The sequence below is a fragment of the Taudactylus pleione genome, unplaced genomic scaffold (genome assembly GCF_031769625.1).
Source record: "Taudactylus pleione unplaced genomic scaffold, aTauple2 ptg001525l, whole genome shotgun sequence".
NCBI classification, from domain to species: Eukaryota; Metazoa; Chordata; class Amphibia; order Anura; family Myobatrachidae; genus Taudactylus; species Taudactylus pleione.
The window spans coordinates 427888-450950 of record NW_028285922.1 but is presented as its reverse complement, the minus strand read 5'-3'; the positions used below and the strand labels follow the sequence as shown (position 1 = coordinate 450950).

General features: G+C 49.0%; 1 protein-coding gene across 1 annotated transcript in view; it reads right to left on the bottom strand.

The window, feature by feature from the left end:
• LOC148442427 (kinesin-like protein KIFC3) overlaps positions 1-23063 on the bottom strand; it is a 448407-nt gene that overhangs the window by 6658 nt on the left and 418686 nt on the right. Inside the window, exons 16-17 of the mRNA XM_088463959.1 lie at positions 16509-16632; positions 16237-16366 (exon numbers count right to left, since the gene is read on the bottom strand). Coding sequence (XP_088320085.1) covers positions 16237-16366; positions 16509-16632 — 254 coding nt within the window. The remainder of the gene's footprint in view (positions 1-16236; positions 16367-16508; positions 16633-23063) is intronic.

The window sequence follows — 23063 nt, the reverse complement described above, 5'->3', positions numbered from 1 at the left end:
GTCTTTGATGGCGTGGCTCTTGAGACAGCCGTCTTGAGGTCTCGGGGCTTCTCCAGTTCGGTTATTGGTACCATGCTCAGGGCACGCAAGCCTGCTTCCTTACAGATTTACCACAGGGTGTGGCGCACTTACTTTCAGTGGTGTGAGTCCAGAAGCTATGATCCTCATGTGTTCCGAGTTTCCAGAATCTTGGAATTTGGACCTTACGCCTTGCCTCTCTGAAGGTTCATGTGTCCGCTTTGTCCGTGGGGTTCCAACGATGGATTGCTACACTGCCAGATGTTCACACCTTTTCCAAGGTGTTCTCAGGATCCAGCCTCCCTTCGTGCCTCCTGTGGCTCCTTGGGACGGCGGTGGTGCTACGGGTCCTGCAGGGTCCTCCTTTTGAGCCTCTTGAGTCAGTGGAACTCAAGTGGCTGACGTTTAAGACAGTTTTTCTCCTGGCAATTGCTTCTGCCAGGAGGGGGTCAGAATTGGGGGTGCTTTCCTGTCGCCCTCCTTTTCTGATTTTTCACCAGGACAGAGCGGTGCTCCGGACTCGTCCTGAGTTTTTGCCTAAAGTGGTCTCAAAGTTCCACATCAATCAGGAACTTGTTGTGCCAGCTTTTCAGTCACCTAATCTTTCAGCTGGTGAGGCTTCCTTAGATGTAGTCCGGGTGCTTAGAATCTATGTGGACCGGACTGCTTCGGTTAGGAAGTCTGATTCATTGTTTGTCCTCTTTGGTTTTCACAAGAGGGGTTGGCCTGCCAACAAACAAACGTTAGCCCGTTGGCTTTGTTCCGTTATTTGTGAGGCTTATGCACAGGAGGGTTTACCTGTGCCAGCCTCTGTTAAGACTCATTCCACTCGTTCTGTGGGTCCCTCTTGGGCTGCTAGACGTGGCGCCTCTGCTGTTCAGCTGTGTAAGGTGGCCACTTGGTCTTCAATTCAGAAGTTTTTGAGGTTTTATGTGTTTGACACATTTGCCTCTCAGGATGCATCCTTTGGGCGCCGGGTTCTCCTTTCAGCACAGGGGCGTCCCCGCCTTTAGTTGAACTGCTTTGGGACATCCCCAAGGTCAACCCTGTGGACCCCCTATGGACCCTGAAGTAGAAAACAAGAGATATGGTAAGAACTTACCTTTGTTATCTCTGTTTCTACGAAGTCCATAGGGTCCACAGGGCACCCGCCCTGACGCACCTGGCTTCATATGGGCTGTGTGGCTGGTCACTGGTTTTCCGTCTCCCATTTCTGTGAGTATGGTTTCTTGTGTGTTCCAGTCTTCCTTCTCTCTGTTTAGTCTCCTCCTCCGGCCTTGGCTGCTTACCAACTGAGGTGCCTGTGGCTCGGGGGCGGGGTATAGAGGAGGACGGACCCAAGTGCATCCTGGGAGCAGCAAAGCTTTAACTGCGTGGTGCCCGTGGATCCAGATCCAGCTATACCCCAAGGTCAACCCTGTGGACCCTATGGACTTTGTAGAAATAGAGATAACAAAGGTAAGTTCTTACCATATATCTGGTTATTACTGTAGGTAGGACACCTCTATCCGTGGTCCTGACACAGAATGATGAGTATTACTGTAGGTAGGACGTCTCTATTTGTGGTCCTGACACAGAATGATGAGTATTATGTAGGACACCTCTGCCCGTGGTCCTGACACAGAATGATGAGTATTACTGTAGGTAGGACGCCTCTATCCGTGGTCCTGACACAGAATGATGAGTATAATGTAGGACACCTCTATTGGTAGTCCTGACACAGAATGATGAGTATTATGTAGGTAGGACGCCTCTCTTCATGGTCCTGACACAGAATGATGAGTATTACTGTAGGTAGGACGCCTCTATCCGTGGTCCTGACACAGAATGATGAGTATTACTGTAGGTAGGACGCCTCTATCCGTGGTCCTGACACAGAATGATGAGTATTACTGTAGGACACCTCTATCGGTGGTCCTGACACAGAATGATGAGTATTACTGTAGGTAGGACGCCTCTATCCGTGGTCCTGACACAGAATGATGAGTATTACTGTAGGTAGGACACCTCTATGGGTGATCCTGACACAGAATGATGAGTATTATGTAGGACACCTCTGCCCGTGGTCCTGACACAGAATGATGAGTATTACTGTAGGTAGGACGCCTCTATCCGTGGTCCTGACACAGAATGATGAGTATTACTGTAGGACACCTCTATCGGTGGTCCTGACACAGAATGATGAGTATTACTGTAGGTAGGACGCCTCTATCCGTGGTCCTGACACAGAATGATGAGTATTACTGTAGGACACCTCTATCGGTGGTCCTGACACAGAATGATGAGTATTACTGTAGGTATAACGCCTCTATCCGTGGTCCTGACACAGAATGATGAGTATTACTGTAGGACACCTCTATCTGTGGTCCTGACACAGAATGATGAGTATTACTGTAGGTAGGACGCCTCTATCCGTGGTCCTGACACAGAATGATGAGTATTTTGTAGAGTGCCTATAGTAACGTTTCTTAAACTAAATACAAAATGCGGTTACTGTTATTACACTGAATGCTGGGTACCTGTGGTGACGGTTATTACACTGAATGCTGGGTACCTGGGGTTACTGTTATTATTACACTGAATGCTGGGTACCTGGGGTGACGGTTATTATTACACTGAATGCTGGGTACCTGGGGTGACTGTTATTACACTGAATGCTGGGTATCTGGGGTGACTGTTATTATTACACTGAATGCTGAGTACCTGGGGTTACTGTTATTATTACACTGAATGCTGAGTACCTGGGGTGACGGTTATTATTACACTGAATGCTGAGTACCTGGGGTGACGGTTATTATTACACTGAATGCTGGGTACCTGGGGTGACGGTTATTATTACACTGAATGCTGGGTACCTGGGGTGACTGTTATTACACTGAATGCTGGGTATCTGGGGTGACTGTTATTATTACACTGAATGCTGAGTACCTGGGGTGACGGTTATTATTACACTGAATGCTGGGTACCTGGGGTGACGGTTATTATTACACTGAATGCTGGGTACCTGGGGTGACTGTTATTATTACACTGAATGCTGGGTACCTGGGGTGACGGTTATTATTACACTGAATGCTGGGTACCTGGGGTGACGGTTATTATTACACTGAATGCTGGGTACCTGGGGTGACGGTTATTATTACACTGAATGCTGGGTACCTGGGGTGACGGTTATTATTACACTGAATGCTGGGTACCTGGGGTGACTGTTATTATTACACTGAATGCTGGGTACCTGGGGTGACTGTTATTATTACACTGAATGCTGGGTACCTGGGGTGACTGTTATTATTACACTGAATGCTGGGTACCTGGGGTGACTGTTATTATTACACTGAATGCTGGGTACCTGGGGTGACGGTTATTATTACACTGAATGCTGGGTACCTGCGGTGACTGTTATTACACTTAATGCTGGGTACCTGGGGTGACGGTTATTATTACACTGAATGCTGGGTACCTGGGGTGACGGTTATTATTACACTGAATGCTGGGTACCTGGGGTGACGGTTATTATTACACTGAATGCTGGGTACCTGGGGTGACTGTTATTATTACACTGAATGCTGGGTACCTGGGGTGACTTATTACACTGAATGCTGAGTACCTGGGGTGACGGTTATTATTACACTGAATGCTGGGTACCTGGGGTTACTGTTATTATTACACTGAATGCTGGGTACCTGGGGTGATGGTTATTACACTGAATGCTGGGTACCTGGGGTGACTGTTATTATTACACTGAATGCTGGGTACCTGGGGTGACGGTTATTATTACACTGAATGCTGGGTACCTGGGGTGACGGTTATTATTACACTGAATGCTGGGTACCTGGGGTGACTGTTATTACACTGAATGCTGGGTATCTGGGGTGACTGTTATTATTACACTGAATGCTGAGTACCTGGGGTGACGGTTATTATTACACTGAATGCTGAGTACCTGGGGTGACGGTTATTATTACACTGAATGCTGGGTACCTGGGGTGACGGTTATTACACTGAATGCTGAGTACCTGGGGTGACTGTTATTACACTGAATGCTGGGTACCTGGGGTGATGGTTATTACACTGAATGCTGGGTACCTGGGGTGACGGTTATTATTACACTGAATGCTGGGTACCTGGGGTGACTTATTACACTGAATGCTGGGTACCTGGGGTGACGGTTATTATTACACTGAATGCTGGGTACCTGGGGTGATTGTTATTATTACACTGAATGCTGGGTACCTGGGGTGACGGTTATTACACTGAATGCTGGGTACCTGGGGTGACTGTTATTATTACACTGAATGCTGGGTACCTGGGGTGACGGTTATTACACTGAATGCTGGGTACCTGGGGTGACTGTTATTATTACACTGAATGCTGGGTACCTGGGGTGACAGTTATTACACTGAATGCTGGGTACCTGCGGTGACGGTTATTATTACACTGAATGCTGGGTACCTGGGGTGACGGTTATTATTACACTGAATGCTGGGTACCTGGGGTGACTGTTATTATTACACTGAATGCTGGGTACCTGGGGTGACGGTTATTATTACACTGAATGCTGGGTACCTGGGGTGACGATTATTATTACACTGAATGCTGGGTACCTGGGGTGACGGTTATTATTACACTGAATGCTGGGTACCTGGGGTGACGGTTATTATTACACTGAATGCTGGGTACCTGGGGTGACTGTTATTACACTGAATGCTGGGTATCTGGGGTGACTGTTATTATTACACTGAATGCTGAGTACCTGGGGTGACGGTTATTATTACACTGAATGCTGGGTACCTGGGGTGACGGTTATTATTACACTGAATGCTGGGTACCTGGGGTGACTGTTATTATTACACTGAATGCTGGGTACCTGGGGTGACGGTTATTATTACACTGAATGCTGGGTACCTGGGGTGACGGTTATTATTACACTGAATGCTGGGTACCTGGGGTGACGGTTATTATTACACTGAATGCTGGGTACCTGGGGTGACGGTTATTATTACACTGAATGCTGGGTACCTGGGGTGACTGTTATTATTACACTGAATGCTGGGTACCTGGGGTGACTGTTATTATTACACTGAATGCTGGGTACCTGGGGTGACTGTTATTATTACACTGAATGCTGGGTACCTGGGGTGACTGTTATTATTACACTGAATGCTGGGTACCTGGGGTGACGGTTATTATTACACTGAATGCTGGGTACCTGCGGTGACTGTTATTACACTTAATGCTGGGTACCTGGGGTGACGGTTATTATTACACTGAATGCTGGGTACCTGGGGTGACGGTTATTATTACACTGAATGCTGGGTACCTGGGGTGACGGTTATTATTACACTGAATGCTGGGTACCTGGGGTGACTGTTATTATTACACTGAATGCTGGGTACCTGGGGTGACTTATTACACTGAATGCTGAGTACCTGGGGTGACGGTTATTATTACACTGAATGCTGGGTACCTGGGGTTACTGTTATTATTACACTGAATGCTGGGTACCTGGGGTGACTGTTATTATTACACTGAATGCTGGGTACCTGGGGTGACGGTTATTATTACACTGAATGCTGGGTACCTGGGGTGACGGTTATTATTACACTGAATGCTGGGTACCTGGGGTGACTGTTATTATTACACTGAATGCTGGGTACCTGGGGTGACGGTTATTATTACACTGAATGCTGGGTACCTGCGGTGACTGTTATTACACTGAATGCTGGGTACCTGCGGTGACGGTTATTATTACACTGAATGCTGAGTACCTGGGGTGACGGTTATTACACTGAATGCTGGGTACCTGGGGTGACGGTTATTATTACACTGAATGCTGAGTACCTGGGGTGACGGTTATTATTACACTGAATGCTGGGTACCTGGGGTGACGGTTATTATTACACTGAATGCTGGGTACCTGGGGTGACGGTTATTATTACACTGAATGCTGGGTACCTGGGGTGACGGTTATTATTACACTGAATGCTGGGTACCTGGGGTTACTGTTATTATTACACTGAATGCTGGGTACCTGGGGTGACGGTTATTATTACACTGAATGCTGGTTACCTGGGGTGACTTATTACACTGAATGCTGGGTACCTGGGGTTACTGTTATTATTACACTGAATGCTGGGTACCTGGGGTGACTTATTACACTGAATGCTGGGTACCTGGGGTGACGGTTATTATTACACTGAATGCTGGGTACCTGGGGTTACTGTTATTATTACACTGAATGCTGAGTACCTGGGGTGACGGTTATTATTACACTGAATGCTGGGTACCTGGGGTGACTTATTACACTGAATGCTGGGTACCTGGGGTGACGGTTATTATTACACTGAATGCTGGGTACCTGCGGTAACGGTTATTACACTGAATGCTGGGTACCTGGGGTGACGGTTATTATTACACTGAATGCTGGGTACCTGGGGTGACGGTTATTATTACACTGAATGCTGGGTACCTGGGGTGACGGTTATTATTACACTGAATGCTGGGTACCTGGGGTGACGGTTATTATTACACTGAATGCTGGGTACCTGGGGTGACGGTTATTATTACACTGAATGCTGGGTACCTGGGGTGACGGTTATTATTACACTGAATGCTGGGTACCTGGGGTGACTGTTATTATTACACTGAATGCTGGGTACCTGGGGTGACTGTTATTATTACACTGAATGCTGGGTACCTGGGGTTACTGTTATTATTACACTGAATGCTGGGGACCTGGGGTGACTTATTACACTGAATGCTGGGTACCTGGGGTGACGGTTATTATTACACTGAATGCTGGGTACCTGCGGTAACGGTTATTACACTGAATGTTGGGTACCTGGGGTGACGGTTATTATTACACTGAATGCTGGGTACCTGGGGTGACGGTTATTACACTGAATGCTGGGTACCTGGGGTGACGGTTATTACACTGAATGCTGGGTACCTGCGGTGACGGTTATTACACTGAATGCTGAGTACCTGGGGTGACTTATTACACTGAATGCTGGGTACCTGTTGTGACGGTTATTATTACACTGAATGCTGGGTACCTGCGGTGACGGTTATTATTACACTGAATGCTGGGTACCTGGGGTGACGGTTATTATTACACTGAATGCTGGGTACCTGCGGTGACTGTTATTATTACACTGAATGCTGGGTACCTGGGGTGACGGTTATTATTACACTGAATGCTGGGTACCTGGGGTGACGGTTATTATTACACTGAATGCTGGGTACCTGGGGTGACGGTTATTATTACACTGAATGCTGGGTACCTGGGGTGACGGTTATTATTACACTGAATGCTGGGTACCTGGGGTGACGGTTATTATTACACTGAATGCTGGGTACCTGCGGTGACGGTTATTATTACACTGAATGCTGGGTACCTGGGGTGACGGTTATTATTACACTGAATGCTGGGTACCTGGGGTGACGGTTATTATTACACTGAATGCTGGGTACCTGGGGTGACGGTTATTATTACACTGAATGCTGGGTACCTGGGGTGACGGTTATTATTACACTGAATGCTGAGTACCTGGGGTGACGGTTATTATTACACTGAATTAGGGGTGAGCGGGTTCGGATTTCTGAAATCCGAACCCCCCCGAGCCCCCCCGATCCGAGTCCGATCCGAGTCAGGCTCGACTTTTCCCGCCTGACTCGGATCTGAAATCGAGGCAAAACGTCATCTTCCCGCCTTCCGAGTCTCGCGGGTTTTGGATCCTATATAAGGTACACACGTCGGCGCCATTTTCTCACTCGGCTGTGGACAGTGAAGAGGGAGGGTGGGAGTTAGGGCTGTGTAGTGTAGTGTAGTGTAGTGCTGCTGTTGTCCACTACTTCAAAGTCCATAGGGGCTGGCTGTGTTGTGCTGTGCTGTTGTTGTTAATAGGGGCTGTGTCCACTACTTCAAAGTCCATAGGGGCTGGCTGGACTGTGTTGTGCAGTCAGTTCTCCATAGGGGCTGTGTCCACTCCAAAGTCCTGTGCAGTGTCCCAGTCCTAAAGGAGTGCTGTAGTGTTGTCCAGGGGGTGCTCTGTCCATCAGGGGTGCTCCCCCCAAGTGCTAAAAAAATAATATATTTTCTGTGTTTGTGAATTGTGTGCGCAGTAGCCGCACGTGCATCAACAAAGTAGTGCCAAGCGTGCGCCTGTGTCATAAGTAAAGGGCCGGCTGGCTTGACCGTTAAGGGTGCTGTAACCCCCGAAAGTACACTCCAGTCCAAACCAAAAAAAAAATTATTTTCTGTGTTTGTGAATTGTGTGCGCAGTAGCCGCACGTGCATCAACAAAGTAGTGCCAAGCGTGCGCCTGTGTCATAAGTAAAGGGCCGGCTGGCTTGACCGTTAAGGGTGCTGTAACCCCCGAAAGTACACTCCAGTCCAAACCAAAAAAAAAATTATTTTCTGTGTTTGTGAATTGTGTGCGCAGTAGCCGCACGTGCATCAACAAAGTAGTGCCAAGCGTGCGCCTGTGTCATAAGTAAAGGGCCGGCTGGCTTGACCGTTAAGGGTGCTGTAACCCCCGAAAGTACACTCCAGTCCAAACCAAAAAAAATATTATTTTCTGTGTTTGTGAATTGTGTGCGCAGTAGTCGCACGTGCATCAACAAAGTAGTGCCAAGCGTGCGCCTGTGTCATAAGTAAAGGGCCGGCTGGCTTGACCGTTAAGGGTGCTGTAACCCCCGAAAGTACACTCCAGTCCAAACCAAAAAAAAAATTATTTTCTGTGTTTGTGAATTGTGTGCGCAGTAGCCGCACGTGCATCAACAAAGTAGTGCCAAGCGTGCGCCTGTGTCATAAGTAAAGGGCCGGCTGGCTTGACCGTTAAGGGTGCTGTAACCCCCGAAAGTACACTCCAGTCCAAACCAAAAAAAATATTATTTTCTGTGTTTGTGAATTGTGTGCGCAGTAGTCGCACGTGCATCAACAAAGTAGTGCCAAGCGTGCGCCTGTGTCATAAGTAAAGGGCCGGCTGGCTTGACCGTTAAAGGGTGCTGTAACCCCCGAAAGTACACTCCAGTCCAAACCAAAAAAAATATTATTTTCTGTGTTTGTGAATTGTGTGCGCAGTAGTCGCACGTGCATCAACAAAGTAGTGCCAAGCGTGCGCCTGTGTCATAAGTAAAGGGCCGGCTGGCTTGACCGTTAAGGGTGCTGTAACCCCCGAAAGTACACTCCAGTCCAAACCAAAAAAAAAATTATTTTCTGTGTTTGTGAATTGTGTGCGCAGTAGCCGCACGTGCATCAACAAAGTAGTGCCAAGCGTGCGCCTGTGTCATAAGTAAAGGGCCGGCTGGCTTGACCGTTAAAGGGTGCTGTAACCCCCGAAAGTACACTCCAGTCCTAACCAAAAAAAAATTATTTTCTGTGTTTGTGAATTGTGTGCGCAGTAGCCGCACGTGCATCAACAAAGTAGTGCCAAGCGTGCGCCTGTGTCATAAGTAAAGGGCCGGCTGGCTTGACCGTTAAGGGTGCTGTAACCCCCGAAAGTACACTCCAGTCCAAACCAAAAAAAATATTATTTTCTGTGTTTGTGAATTGTGTGCGCAGTAGTCGCACGTGCATCAACAAAGTAGTGCCAAGCGTGCGCCTGTGTCATAAGTAAAGGGCCGGCTGGCTTGACCGTTAAGGGTGCTGTAACCCCCGAAAGTACACTCCAGTCCAAACCAAAAAAAAATTATTTTCTGTGTTTGTGAATTGTGTGCGCAGTAGCCGCACGTGCATCAACAAAGTAGTGCCAAGCGTGCGCCTGTGTCATAAGTAAAGGGCCGGCTGGCTTGACCGTTAAGGGTGCTGTAACCCCCGAAAGTACACTCCAGTCCAAACCAAAAAAAATATTATTTTCTGTGTTTGTGAATTGTGTGCGCAGTAGTCGCACGTGCATCAACAAAGTAGTGCCAAGCGTGCGCCTGTGTCATAAGTAAAGGGCCGGCTGGCTTGACCGTTAAAGGGTGCTGTAACCCCCAAGTACACTCCAGTCCAAACCAAAAAAAAAATTATTTTCTGTGTTTGTGAATTGTGTGCGCAGTAGCCGCACGTGCATCAACAAAGTAGTGCCAAGCGTGCGCCTGTGTCATAAGTAAAGGGCCGGCTGGCTTGACCGTTAAGGGTGCTGTAACCCCCGAAAGTACACTCCAGTCCAAACCAAAAAAAAAATTATTTTCTGTGTTTGTGAATTGTGTGCGCAGTAGCCGCACGTGCATCAACAAAGTAGTGCCAAGCGTGCGCCTGTGTCATAAGTAAAGGGCCGGCTGGCTTGACCGTTAAAGGGTGCTGTAACCCCCGAAAGTACACTCCAGTCCTAACCAAAAAAAAATTATTTTCTGTGTTTGTGAATTGTGTGCGCAGTAGCCGCACGTGCATCAACAAAGTAGTGCCAAGAGTGCGCCTGTGTCATAAGTAAAGGGCCGGCTGGCTTGACCGTTAAGGGTGCTGTAACCCCCGAAAGTACACTCCAGTCCAAACCAAAAAAAAAATTATTTTCTGTGTTTGTGAATTGTGTGCGCAGTAGCCGCACGTGCATCAACAAAGTAGTGCCAAGCGTGCGCCTGTGTCATAAGTAAAGGGCCGGCTGGCTTGACCGTTAAGGGTGCTGTAACCCCCGAAAGTACACTCCAGTCCAAACCAAAAAAAAATTATTTTCTGTGTTTGTGAATTGTGTGCGCAGTAGCCGCACGTGCATCAACAAAGTAGTGCCAAGCGTGCGCCTGTGTCATAAGTAAAGGGCCGGCTGGCTTGACCGTTAAGGGTGCTGTAACCCCCGAAAGTACACTCCAGTCCAAACCAAAAAAAATATTATTTTCTGTGTTTGTGAATTGTGTGCGCAGTAGTCGCACGTGCATCAACAAAGTAGTGCCAAGCGTGCGCCTGTGTCATAAGTAAAGGGCCGGCTGGCTTGACCGTTAAAGGGTGCTGTAACCCCCAAGTACACTCCAGTCCAAACCAAAAAAAAAATTATTTTCTGTGTTTGTGAATTGTGTGCGCAGTAGCCGCACGTGCATCAACAAAGTAGTGCCAAGCGTGCGCCTGTGTCATAAGTAAAGGGCCGGCTGGCTTGACCGTTAAAGGGTGCTGTAACCCCCGAAAGTACACTCCAGGCCAAACCAAAAAAAAATTATTTTCTGTGTTTGTGAATTGTGTGCGCAGTAGCCGCACGTGCATCAACAAAGTAGTGCCAAGAGTGCGCCTGTGTCATAAGTAAAGGGCCGGCTGGCTTGACCGTTAAAGGGTGCTGTAACCCACAAAGTACACTCCAGTCCAAACCAAAAAAAAAATTATTTTCTGTGTTTAGCCGCACGTATATATCAAATCGATATAACATAAATGGAGGACCAAACTTTCTCCGATAAAAATAAAATAGAGAAAGATCAAGAACCACTTCCTCCTAGTGCTGAAGCTGCTGCCACTAGTCATGACATAGACGATAACATGCCATCAACGTCGTCTGCCAAGGCCGATGCCCAATGTCATAGTAGAGGGCACATACAATCCCAAATGGCAAAGTTCAGGAAAATGACCTTGAAAAAGACATTTAAATCAGCTGAAGAGAAACGTAAACTTGCCAATATGCCATTTACGACACGGAGTGGCAAGGAACGGCTAAGGTCGATCCCTAGTATGTTCATGACTAGTGGTTCAGCTTCACATGACGATGGAAGCCCTCCTCCCACTAAAAAAATCAAAAGAGTTAAGCTGGCAAAAGCACAGCGAAGAACTGTGCTTTCTAAGAAGATATCACAAATCCCCAAGGAGAGTCCAAGTGTGGTGGTGGTTGCGATGCCTGACCTTCCCAGCACTGGACGGGAAGAGGTGGCTCTTTCCACCATTTGCATGCCCCCTGCAAGTGCTGAAAGGAGCACCCACAGTCCACTTGCTGATATGCAAATTGAAGATGTCACTGTTGAAGTACAACAGGATGAGGATACTGGTGTAGCTGGCGCTGAGGAGGAAGTTGGCGAGGAGGATTCTGATGGTGATGTGGTTTGTTTAAATCAGGCTCCGGGGGAGACAGTTGTTGTCCGTGGGATGAAAAAGCCCATCACGGTCATGCCTGGGCAGAAGACCAAACATTCCACCTCTTTGGTCTGGCAATATTTCTATCCAAATCCGGACAACAACTGTCTTGCCATATGTACCATATGTAAAGGTGAAATAAGTAGGGGTAGGGACGTCAACCACCTAGGAACATCCTCCCTTATACGGCACCTGCAGCGCGTTCATAAAAAGTTACTGTCAAGTTCAGAAACTTTGGCTAAGACCGTAAGCAGTCCAGGGACACCTAAATCCCGTTGTCCTGTTGTATCCAAGCGCCTGCAAACCACACCGTCAACTCCCTCCTCGTCAATTTCCTCCTTAGTCAGGATCGGAAGTAGTCCTGCAGGCCATGTCACTGGCATGACTGACTCTCCTATCCGGGATTCCTCTGGAGGATCCTGCATTGCTACGCCTACTGCTGCCGCTGCTGCTGTTGCTGCTGCTGGGAGTCGTTCATCATCCCAGAGAGGAAGTAGGAACACCACTACTTTTACTAAACAATTGACCCTCCAACAGTCCTTAGCGAGGAGGATGAAGTACGACAGCAGTCATCCTGAAGCAAAACGTATAACTGAGGCCTTGACTGCTATGTTGGTGTTAGACGTGCGTCCGGTATCCGCCATTAGTGCAGTGGGATTTAGACAATTGATGGAGGTAGTGTGTCCCCGGTTCCAAATACCGTCTAGATTCCACTTCACTAGGCAGGCGATACCGAGACTGTACAGAAACGTCAGAAAAAGTGTCCTCAGTGTCCTGAAAAATGCCGTTGTACACAATGTCCACTTAACCACGGACATGTGGACAAGTGGAACAGGGCAGACTAAGGACTATATGACTGTGACAGCCCACTGGGTAGATGTATCACCTTACGCAGCAACAGCAGCAGCGTCACCAGTAGCAGCATCTCAGAAACGCCAGCTCGTTACAAGGCAGGCTACGCTGTGTATCACCGGTTTCAGTAAGAGGCACACCGCCGACAACCTCTTAGAGAAACTGAGGGAAATCATCGCCCAGTGGCTTACCCCACTTAGACTCTCCTGGGGATTTGTGATATCTGACAACGCCACCAATATTGTGCGGGCATTACATCTGGGCAAATTCCAGCACGTCCCATGTTTTGCTCACACAATAAACTTGGTGGTGCAGAATTTTCTGAAAAGCGACAGGGGCGTGCAGGAGACGCTTTGGGTGGCCCGAAAAATTTCTGGCCACTTTCGCCATTCAGCGACTGCGTGCCGAAGACTGGAGCGCCAGCAAACACTCTTGAACCTGCCCCGCCATCACCTGAAGCAAGAGGTTGTGACACGGTGGAACTCAACCCTCTATATGCTTCAGAGGATGGAGGAGCAGCAAAAGGCCATACAAGCCTATACATCCACCTATGACATAGGCAAAGGAGGGGGTATGCACCTGACTCAAGCGCAGTGGAGAATGATTTCCGTGTTGTGCAAGGTTCTCCAGCCCTTCGAACTTGCCACACGTGAAGTCAGTTCAGACACTGCCAGCTTGAGTCAGGTCATTCCCCTCATCAGGCTTTTGCAGAAGCAGCTGGAGAAAGTGAAGGAGGAGCTAAGACGGAGCGATTCCGCTCGGCATGTGGGACTTGTGGATGAAGCCCTTCATTCGCTTTGCCAGGATTCCAGGGTGGTCAATCTGTTGAAATCAGACCACTACATTTTGGCCACCGTGCTCGATCCTAGGTTTAAAGCCTATGTGGTGTCTCTCTTTCCGGCCGACACAAGCCTGCAGAGGTGCAAAGACCTGCTGGTGAACACACTGTCAGCTGAAGCGGAACGTGACACGTCAACAGCTCCTTCTTCATTTTCTCCTGCAACTGGGGCTGCCAGGAAAAAACTTAGGTATCCTAAGCAACCCGCTGGCGGTGATGCAGGACAGGCAGGACCAAGTTTGGACATCTGGTCCGGACTGAAGGACCTGGCAACAATTTCTGACATGTCTACTGTCACTGCATATGATACTGTCACCATTGACAGAATGGTGGAGGATTACATCGGTGACAGCATCCAAGTAGGCATGGCAGACAGTCCATACCTGTACTGGCAGGAAAAAGAGGCAATTTGGAGGCCCCTGTACAAACTGGCTCTATTTTACCTGAGTTGCCCCCCCTCCAGTGTGTACTCCGAAAGAGTGTTTAGTGCAGCCGGGAACCTTGTCAGCGAAAGGCGTAGGAGGTTGCTTCCACAGAATGTGGAGAAGATGATGTTCATCAAAATGAATTATCAGCTCTTCCAGGGAGACCAGCCTCCAGAAGGTACAGAGGGACCTGTGGTGGTGGATTCAAGTGGGGACGAGTTAATACTTTGTGAGGATGAGGATGTACACACTGAAGAGGGTGAGGAATCGGTGGATGAGGAGGATGAGGATGACATCTTGCCTCCATAGAGCCAGTTTGTGCAGGGACACATTAATTGCCAGCTTGTTTTGTGGGGGCCCAAACGAACCAATCATTTCAGCCACAGTTGTGTGGCAGACCCTGGCGCTGAAATGATTGGTTTGTTAAAGTGTGCATGTCCTGTTTATACAACATAAGGGTGGGTGGGAGGGCCCAAGGACAATTCCATCTTGCACCTCTTTTTTTTCTTTGCATTATGTACAGTTTGGGGCCTAGTTTTTCAAACTGCCATCCTGTCTGCCACTGCAGTTTCACGCCTAGATGGGTCACGTGTTTGTGCCGCCCACTCGTGTCGCTTAGCATAGTCATCCAGCTACCTCGGTGCAACGTTTTGGACATAAAAACACTATTGTGAGGTGTGAGGTGTTCAGAATAGACTGGAAATGAGTGGAAATTAAGGTTATTGAGGTTAATAATAGCATAGGAGCAGAAAAACCTACAAATTCTGTGATTTTAGCTGTTTTTATGCTTTTTTAAAAAAAAATACAGATCCAAAACACAAAACCCAGAACCCAAAACACGGAAGGGTGGTTTTGGCAAAACCAATCCAGATCCAAAACACGAAGAAAGATCCAGATCCAAAACCAAAACACAAAACACGAAAAGTGGCCGGTGCACACCCCTACACTGAATGCTGGGTACCTGGGGTGACGGTTATTATTACACTGAATGCTGGGTACCTGCGGTGACTGTTATTATTACACTGAATGCTGGGTACCTGGGGTTACTGTTATTATTACACTGAATGCTGGGTACCTGCGGTGACGGTTATTATTACACTGAATGCTGGGTACCTGGGGTGACGGTTATTATTACACTGAATGCTGGGTACCTGGGGTGACGGTTATTATTACACTGAATGCTGGGTACCTGGGGTGACGGTTATTATTACACTGAATGCTGGGTACCTGGGGTGACGGTTATTATTACACTGAATGCTGGGTACCTGGGGTGACGGTTATTATTACACTGAATGCTGAGTACCTGGGGTGACGGTTATTATTACACTGAATGCTGGGTACCTGGGGTGACTTATTACACTGAATGCTGGGTACCTGTTGTGACGGTTATTATTACACTGAATGCTGGGTACCTGCGGTGACGGTTATTATTACACTGAATGCTGGGTACCTGGGGTGACGGTTATTATTACACTGAATGCTGGGTACCTGCGGTGACGGTTATTATTACACTGAATGCTGGGTACCTGCGGTGACGGTTATTATTACACTGAATGCTGGGTACCTGGGGTGACGGTTATTATTACACTGAATGCTGGGTACCTGGGGTGACGGTTATTATTACACTGAATGCTGGGTACCTGGGGTGACGGTTATTACACTGAATGCTGGGTACCTGCGGTGACTGTTATTATTACACTGAATGCTGGGTACCTGTTGTGACGGTTATTATTACACTGAATGCTGGGTACCTGCGGTGACGGTTATTATTACACTGAATGCTGGGTACCTGGGGTGATGGTTATTACACTGAATGCTGGGTACCTGGGGTGACGGTTATTACACTGAATGCTGGGTACCTGGGGTGATGGTTATTACACTGAATGCTGGGTACCTGGGGTGACGGTTATTATTACACTGAATGCTGGGTACCTGGGGTGACGGTTATTATTACACTGAATGCTGGGTACCTGGGGTGACGGTTATTATTACACTGAATGCTGGGTACCTGGGGTGACGGTTATTACACTGAATGCTGGGTACCTGCGGTGACGGTTATTACACTGAATGCTGGGTACCTGTGGTAATGGCTCCAGAGCTCAGTTCCTGTCCGGTCGTGGTGACGGTGAGTAGTGCGTGGGACCTGGAGCTTCTCTCATTCATGTTTGTGCAGAATGTTGCTCTGCTCCTCTTACCCAGTGACAGGAGCTGGTGAGAACAATCAGGGTATTAGAGTGTAAGCTCTGGCATCAGAGCAGGGAACGATGAGAGATTGTAACGTGTCAGGGTAATGTGAGGATACACCACATGTGGTACCGTATACACTGCGTGGACTTGGCACAGTTACTACCTTCTTGATGTGCCGGAAACTCTTCACCTCTGTACTGGTCAGTCCTGGGACGTGAAGCTGCCCGCTGCCATCGGGGTTCAGCTTAATGTCCAACTTCTCCTGAGGGTCTTTGGCGAGGAGGTCTCTGCAGGGAAGTATAATCATACATGTACGATGTATGGAGGGTTATGGACATTATAGACTAGGGGGGGTCTATGTACTAAGCCTTGGCTGGAGATAAAGTGAACACAGAGAGTCCCAACCGATCAGTTCCTAACTCATTTTTCAATATGCTTGTGACATGGCAGTTAGGAGCTGACTGGTTGGGACTTTTCTCTCTATCCAAAGCTTAGTACATAGACCCCTAGATATTATTCCTGTATTGAAGGTTTATGAGGCATAAAATCATCGGCCTGGTGCAATGATCCTGACAGCACGAGTACATGACGTGTCACCGTTAAGTCACTGCCGGCGGTAAGGTGGCTGGCACTAATGGTGACCCTGCCGGCGGTAAGGTGGCTGGCACGAATGGTGACCCTGCCGGCGGTAACGTGGCTGGCACTAATGATGACCCTGCTGGCGGTAACGTGGCTGGCACTAATGGTGACCCTGCTGGCGGTAACGTGGCTGGCACTAATGGTGACCCCGCTGGCGGTAACGTGACTGGCACTAATGGTGACCCCGCTGGCGGTAACGTGGCTGACACTAATTGTGACCCCGCTGGCGGTAACGTGGTTGGCACTAATGATGACCCTGCCGGCGGTAACGTGGTTGGCACTAATGATAACACATTATTTCTTCTTCGGGGTCCACAGGGATACCATGGGGGGATATTATGGTTGGAGAGACCAGGCACCATACAGTTAAAGCTTCAGCTCCCAGGATGCCTCGGGGTCCTCCTCCATGTATACCCCGCCCCTGGCCATAGGACTCAGTTGTTGGTTTGGTGCGGCCGGATCAGATGCACCTGTGTAACGGGACTGGTCTGGCAGTGCTAAGCTTTTATGTTCTATGATTTGGGTTGGCAGCACTGAGCGTCTGAATTAGAACGCATATACTGCGACTCCATCTACCTCTGCCGGGCCGTAACATCAGTAACTGGGCTGGTGATTCCGGTGGGTCGCGGCTGAGCTTGCTAGCAGCTATGCTGCAACCTGGACCGCAACAGGGCGCACGGAGATGTCAGGTAAGGCGATTCCTCACTTCTGGTGTCAGAGACGCACCAGAAGCCGCTGCAGTCAGGGCCGGAATTGTCTGCGTCCTCATTACACCATCGGGGCCTTATTGTCTGACGCCGGGGACCAGCAGCAGATGCTTCTGCTGCCACGAGGCCAGCGTACCCGGCTGATTAACGCAGCTTAGGGGAAGTAGGCGCTCCCCCTGCAGCTCCTTCCCTGGCCATGTGTAAAGATAAAGGGATACAGGAGGGAGAGCAGGGAGCCGCCTGTGCTGGTTATATGTAAGTCACGTACGGCCTGTGTGTCCTCTCAGGATGTAACGGATGGTTTGTGTGTTGTCTGTTATATAGAGTCACCTCACCAGTCCGGGTTACCTGTCCCTGTACAGGACCCATCTTGGGTCTCCTCTCTGTCCCAGGTAATGAAGCAGTGTGTGGATGGTATGGCTGCTCCCACGCTGCCTCCTTGGATGGGGTGTACACAGCATGCTATGTAAGTCACGTACGGCCTATGTGTCCTCTCAGGATGTAACGGATGGTTTGTGTGTTGTCTGTTATATAGAGTCACCTCACCAGTCCGGGTTACCTGTCCCTGTACAGGACCCATCTTGGGTCTCCTCTCTGTCCCAGGTAATGAAGCAGTGTGTGGATGGTATGGCTGCTCCCACGCTGCCTCCTTGGATGGGGTGTACACAGCATGCTATGTAAGTCATGTACGGCCTATGTGTCCCCTCAGGATGTAACGGATGGTTTGTGTGTTGTCTGTTATATAGAGTCACCTCACCAGTCTGGGTTACCTGTCCCTGTACAGGAGCTATCTTGGGTCTCCTCTCTGTCCCAGGTAATGAAGCAGGTTGTGGATGGTATGGCTGCTCCCACACTGCCTCCTTGGATGGGGTGTACACAGCATGCTATGTAAGTCACGTACGGCCTATGTGTCTTCTCAGGATGTACAGGATGGTTTGTGTGTTGTCTGTTATATAGAGTCACCTCACCAGTCCGGGTTACCTGTCCCTGTACAGGAGCCATCTTGGGTCTCCTCTCTGTCCCAGGTAATGAAGCAGTGTGTGGATGGTATGGTTGCTCACACGATGCCTCCTTGGATGGGGTGTACACAGCTTTCCATGTTTGCACCTCCTATGCATCCTTCCTGGAGGGATGTTGATGGCCATTCTAGTCAGAGTATGGCTCCATCTAATGTTGATAGCAGACCGGTAGTTACTAAGGTGCCTAAGCGCAAGTTATCTTTCTATCAGTCTGCTCAGCATATGGATTCAGACTCATCATCAGAGGAATCGGATGATGCGCAGGTTTCCTCTCCAGGGTCTAGCTCGGGGAGAAGGACCATACGTCCATAGTGGATGTTCCTTCTTTGGTAAGGGCGGTTAAATCAATCCTAGATATTCGGGATGATGAACCAGCTCATAGTAAGAAGGCTCCAGTGTCTAATCTCCACTGAAAGATGGCCAAAACGGAGTGTCCTGTATCTGAGCAGCTCACTGAGCTTATGGATGAGGCATGGGGTAACCCGGACAAAAGGTTTTATGTGAATAAGAGAATAACATCGTTGTATCCTTTCCTGGCTTCTGTATGTACTAAGCTGGAGGTGCCTCCTACTGTGGATGCTCATGTAACGCATTTAATCAGAAATACTACATTGCCTATTCCGTCAGCATCTTCTCTGCAGGATTCCACGGATGAAAAGATCGGCTTAAGACATGCTTCAATCTTTCTATCATCTGGAGCGGTTACTTGTCCAGCTATGGCTGGAGCCTGGGTAGCCAGAGCTGTTGAAGAATGGACAGGGGCATGGGAAGATCCGCTACCAGATTCTACCCGAGAACAGATGATGTATATCCCACATACGGGAAGCGGTTCCTATCTGGCAGGAGCTGCAATAGATGCTGGTATTATAGCTTCTAAGGCATCAGCAGCATCAATAGTGGCACGTAGGGTCCTGTGGTTATTATCCTGGAAGGTCTAGGCAGGTTTCTTTTCAGTCCCAGGGTGGGAGGCCGACTTCTACAGTTTGCGGATTGTTGGCGTCAAACAATAACAGATGCCTAGATCTGAGTAGTGGTCTCTCAGGGGTACGCCCTCACTCTCAGGAGGCTTCCTCCCCATCAGAAGTTTCTTTGCACAGATCATCCAGCAGATGCGGAGGATCTCCCTGCTGCAGGCGGGGGTATAGTCCCAGTTCTTGTGTCTCAGCAGGGAAGGGGTTATTATTCCAATCTATTTCTAGTTCAGAAACCAAATGGGGCCTATTGCCCTATACTAAATCTAAAAACCCTTACCAGGTGGTTTATCCATTGTGGCCGGGTCCCAGTCTCGCAGCCAGCCCCCCTGCTCGTGGTTAATGGTGGCTGCAGCACTGAAGGGGTTAACCCAGTGCAGAGGCGCCATCTTTAAATTGTTGTAGGCGCTAGGCGGTCATTTTTAAAATGTATGTTCGGCGCTAGGTGGCGAGTATTTTAAAATGGTTGCTCTGCCACGGCCGGACACTCTTCAGTGGCCGCGGCAGTACTGTATGTGGGCGTCGCAGCCCTGGACCATCTCCGGCGGCGGTGTGGCAAGAAGTGCTCCACGCTGGGGGGCGGCGCCCCAGCTACACAGTGGGCTGCAGAGCTGACCACCGGGGACCGGGAGCAATGTTCCCGGCGCTCCAGGGCAGTCAGAAGCCACTGCAGCTGGGATGAGTGTCCCGGACTGCGAGGCGGGGTAGGGGGAGTTGGGAGCGCTAGTAGTGGAAAGCTGTGTGGGGTGACCGCTGGTGGTCCGGGAGCTTAGTTCCCGGCGCCCAGGTTTAAATGGCAGCGGGACAGAATGGCCTCACACTGGGAGACCGGGCTAGCTGGTGCACTGATGCTGGGGACTGGGAGAGCAGTAATGTGAGCAGACAGCAGAGGGAGCCCCAGCAGTCCAGGACTGCAGGGCTGGGGGAGCTCAGTGTACAAATAGATAAATAGAGGGTATGTATAAAATGAATTCTAAAAGGTGTATGCAGTCCTGAGCTGCTGTATATAATAACATAATGTATTTACAAGATGGTTCTATGTAGTTTAAATATGTATTCTACAGTTAAGAGTGCACTTACCTGTGATTTCTCTGGAAGTCCAGGGGATAGAGAGTCCTCAGTGGGCTGCTGGATCCCACAACACTTTCCAGAAATAAATTGCCCTCCTATGCGGCCTAATGCCTGATAGTGGTATGAGGGGGTGCATAGGATGCTGGCCAGGGCAGCCAGCTAATTATTTTTAGGGAGCTCCAAAAGGGCTTCCCCTCCATGGCCAGGAAACTGTGCCCAGGGACTCTGCGTGCCCACCTCTGGAGCTCAGATTCAGGCAGAGGGTGCAGGCTTGGTCCCTTAGCAGCTTCCTGGAAGTCCGTTTTGGAAGGAAAACATTTTCTCTTGCAGATGAGACGGAGCCGAGGGTGTGCCGAGCTCTGTGGGTGGGCTTGGGCACAGGAGAGTGACCACTCCCCACTGTCCATAGGGGACCATGTTAAATGTGCTGCCCACATGCACATGCACTTAAGGTGATTGGTTACAAACCACAGGGCGGGCTTACCCCCTGTGGTAATGTGTATTGGAGTGGCATAAAAGAGGGCTTCGTGTCTGGTAAAAATGTACATCTTTGTATATCTTTTGAAGATCAGACTGCTGTTAAGATTACTGTATGCTGTAACCCCCTTAAAGCTGAAGGAAGGGTCTATTTAAAGACTATGAGCAATAAACACCTTTGCCTATTCGACTGCATCTACATCCTGTGACCAACAGAATTGCGCAAAACGCTATTCCGTTCTCCGGCTGTTCTGGGTGGAGCCAAGTGTCTCCAAAGCTCAAGCCTCCTGCCAAGCTACCGTGCAGATCCTGGTCCATTGCGAGGGATCAGGAGGAATCAGCTGACAACAATCAGGAGGTGTGGCCGCAGCTAGTCGATGCAGAAGCGGTTCCCGGTACCGAGGTAGGAGCCTGAATACGTAAGAATTGGTTTCAAATGCCGATGGTGGGAGTTTGGTGGTGGCAACTATATACCCACCCACTGCGCACTGGGTGGCATCAGTGACAGGCGGTCACTGACGGTAAGCGAGAATCCCTGATACCCCAACACCCAGTGGGGATCAAAACCCCAATCTGTGATCGGGCGGCAAGAGCTGAAGTCATCCGGTCACATCCATGTACCCAAGTTTCGTATGGAAACTCTCCGGTCAATTATTTTGGCAATGGAGTCGAGTTTCCCTGGACATTCAGGATGCATATCTGCATGTTCCTATTATACCATCCCACCAGCAATTTTTACGGTTTGCTGTCCTTCAGCAACATTACCAATTTCAGGCTCTACCCTTTGGCCTATCTACGGCTCTCCGGGTATTTACCAAAATAATGGCAGTAATGACGGCCTATCTCAGGCACCAGAGAGTCAGAATTCTGCCATATCTGGACGACCTTCTGATACTGGCACAGACTCCGGCTGTTTTACAAAACCATCTTCGTCTGACCATAGCCTGCCTACAAAAGCACAGCTGGATCATCAATTGGAAGAAATCATCACTTTCTCCAAAACAGCAGATGGTACATCCTGGAACTCTTCTGGATTCTCGGGCACAGATGGTGTTTCTGCCAGAGGAAAAGATTGTGGCCCTATCATTGTGAATATGCAAGCGAAGGGTATCCATTCTATTAGCGATGCAGGTGCTGGGATCAATGTTATCCACCTTCGACATGGTGGGGTATGCCCAGTTCCATTCCAGGTCTCTGCAAAAATTGATTCTCTCCAAGTGGAGCGGACAGTATCATCAAATAAAGTTCCAGAGGATCCTTCTCACTCCAGAGGTTCGTCACTCCCTCCTGTGGTAGCTGAGAAAGGATCATCTGAACAAAGGGTGCCCATTCTGGATTCCAAATTGGGTGCTTCTCACCACAGACGCCAGTCTTCGCGGATGGGGAGCAGTGACAGGTTATCACACCTTTCAGGGAAGAGACAAATCAGGAAAGTCATATGCCAATAAACATTCTGGAACTGCGAGCATTATACAAATCACTTGTAATGGCACAAGGTCTGCTCCAGGGCAAGCCAGTGCAGATCCAGTCTGACAATGCGACAACAGTGGCCTACCTCAATCGGAGGCACAACAAGTTATGCAGCCATGAAAGAAGTGACAAGGGTTCTGATTTGGGCAGAATGTTATCTTCCTGCCATCTCAGCAATATTCATACTGGGAGTACTCAATTGGGAAGCAGACTTCCTTAGTCACCAGGACATACACTCCAGAGACAGTGGTCTCTCCATCCGGGAGTTTCAGCTCCTGGTAAACAAATGGGGTCTACCAGAGATGGATCTCATGGCGTCACGTCACAACCACAAGGTCCCCTGGTACGGGTCCAGGTCCAGAGA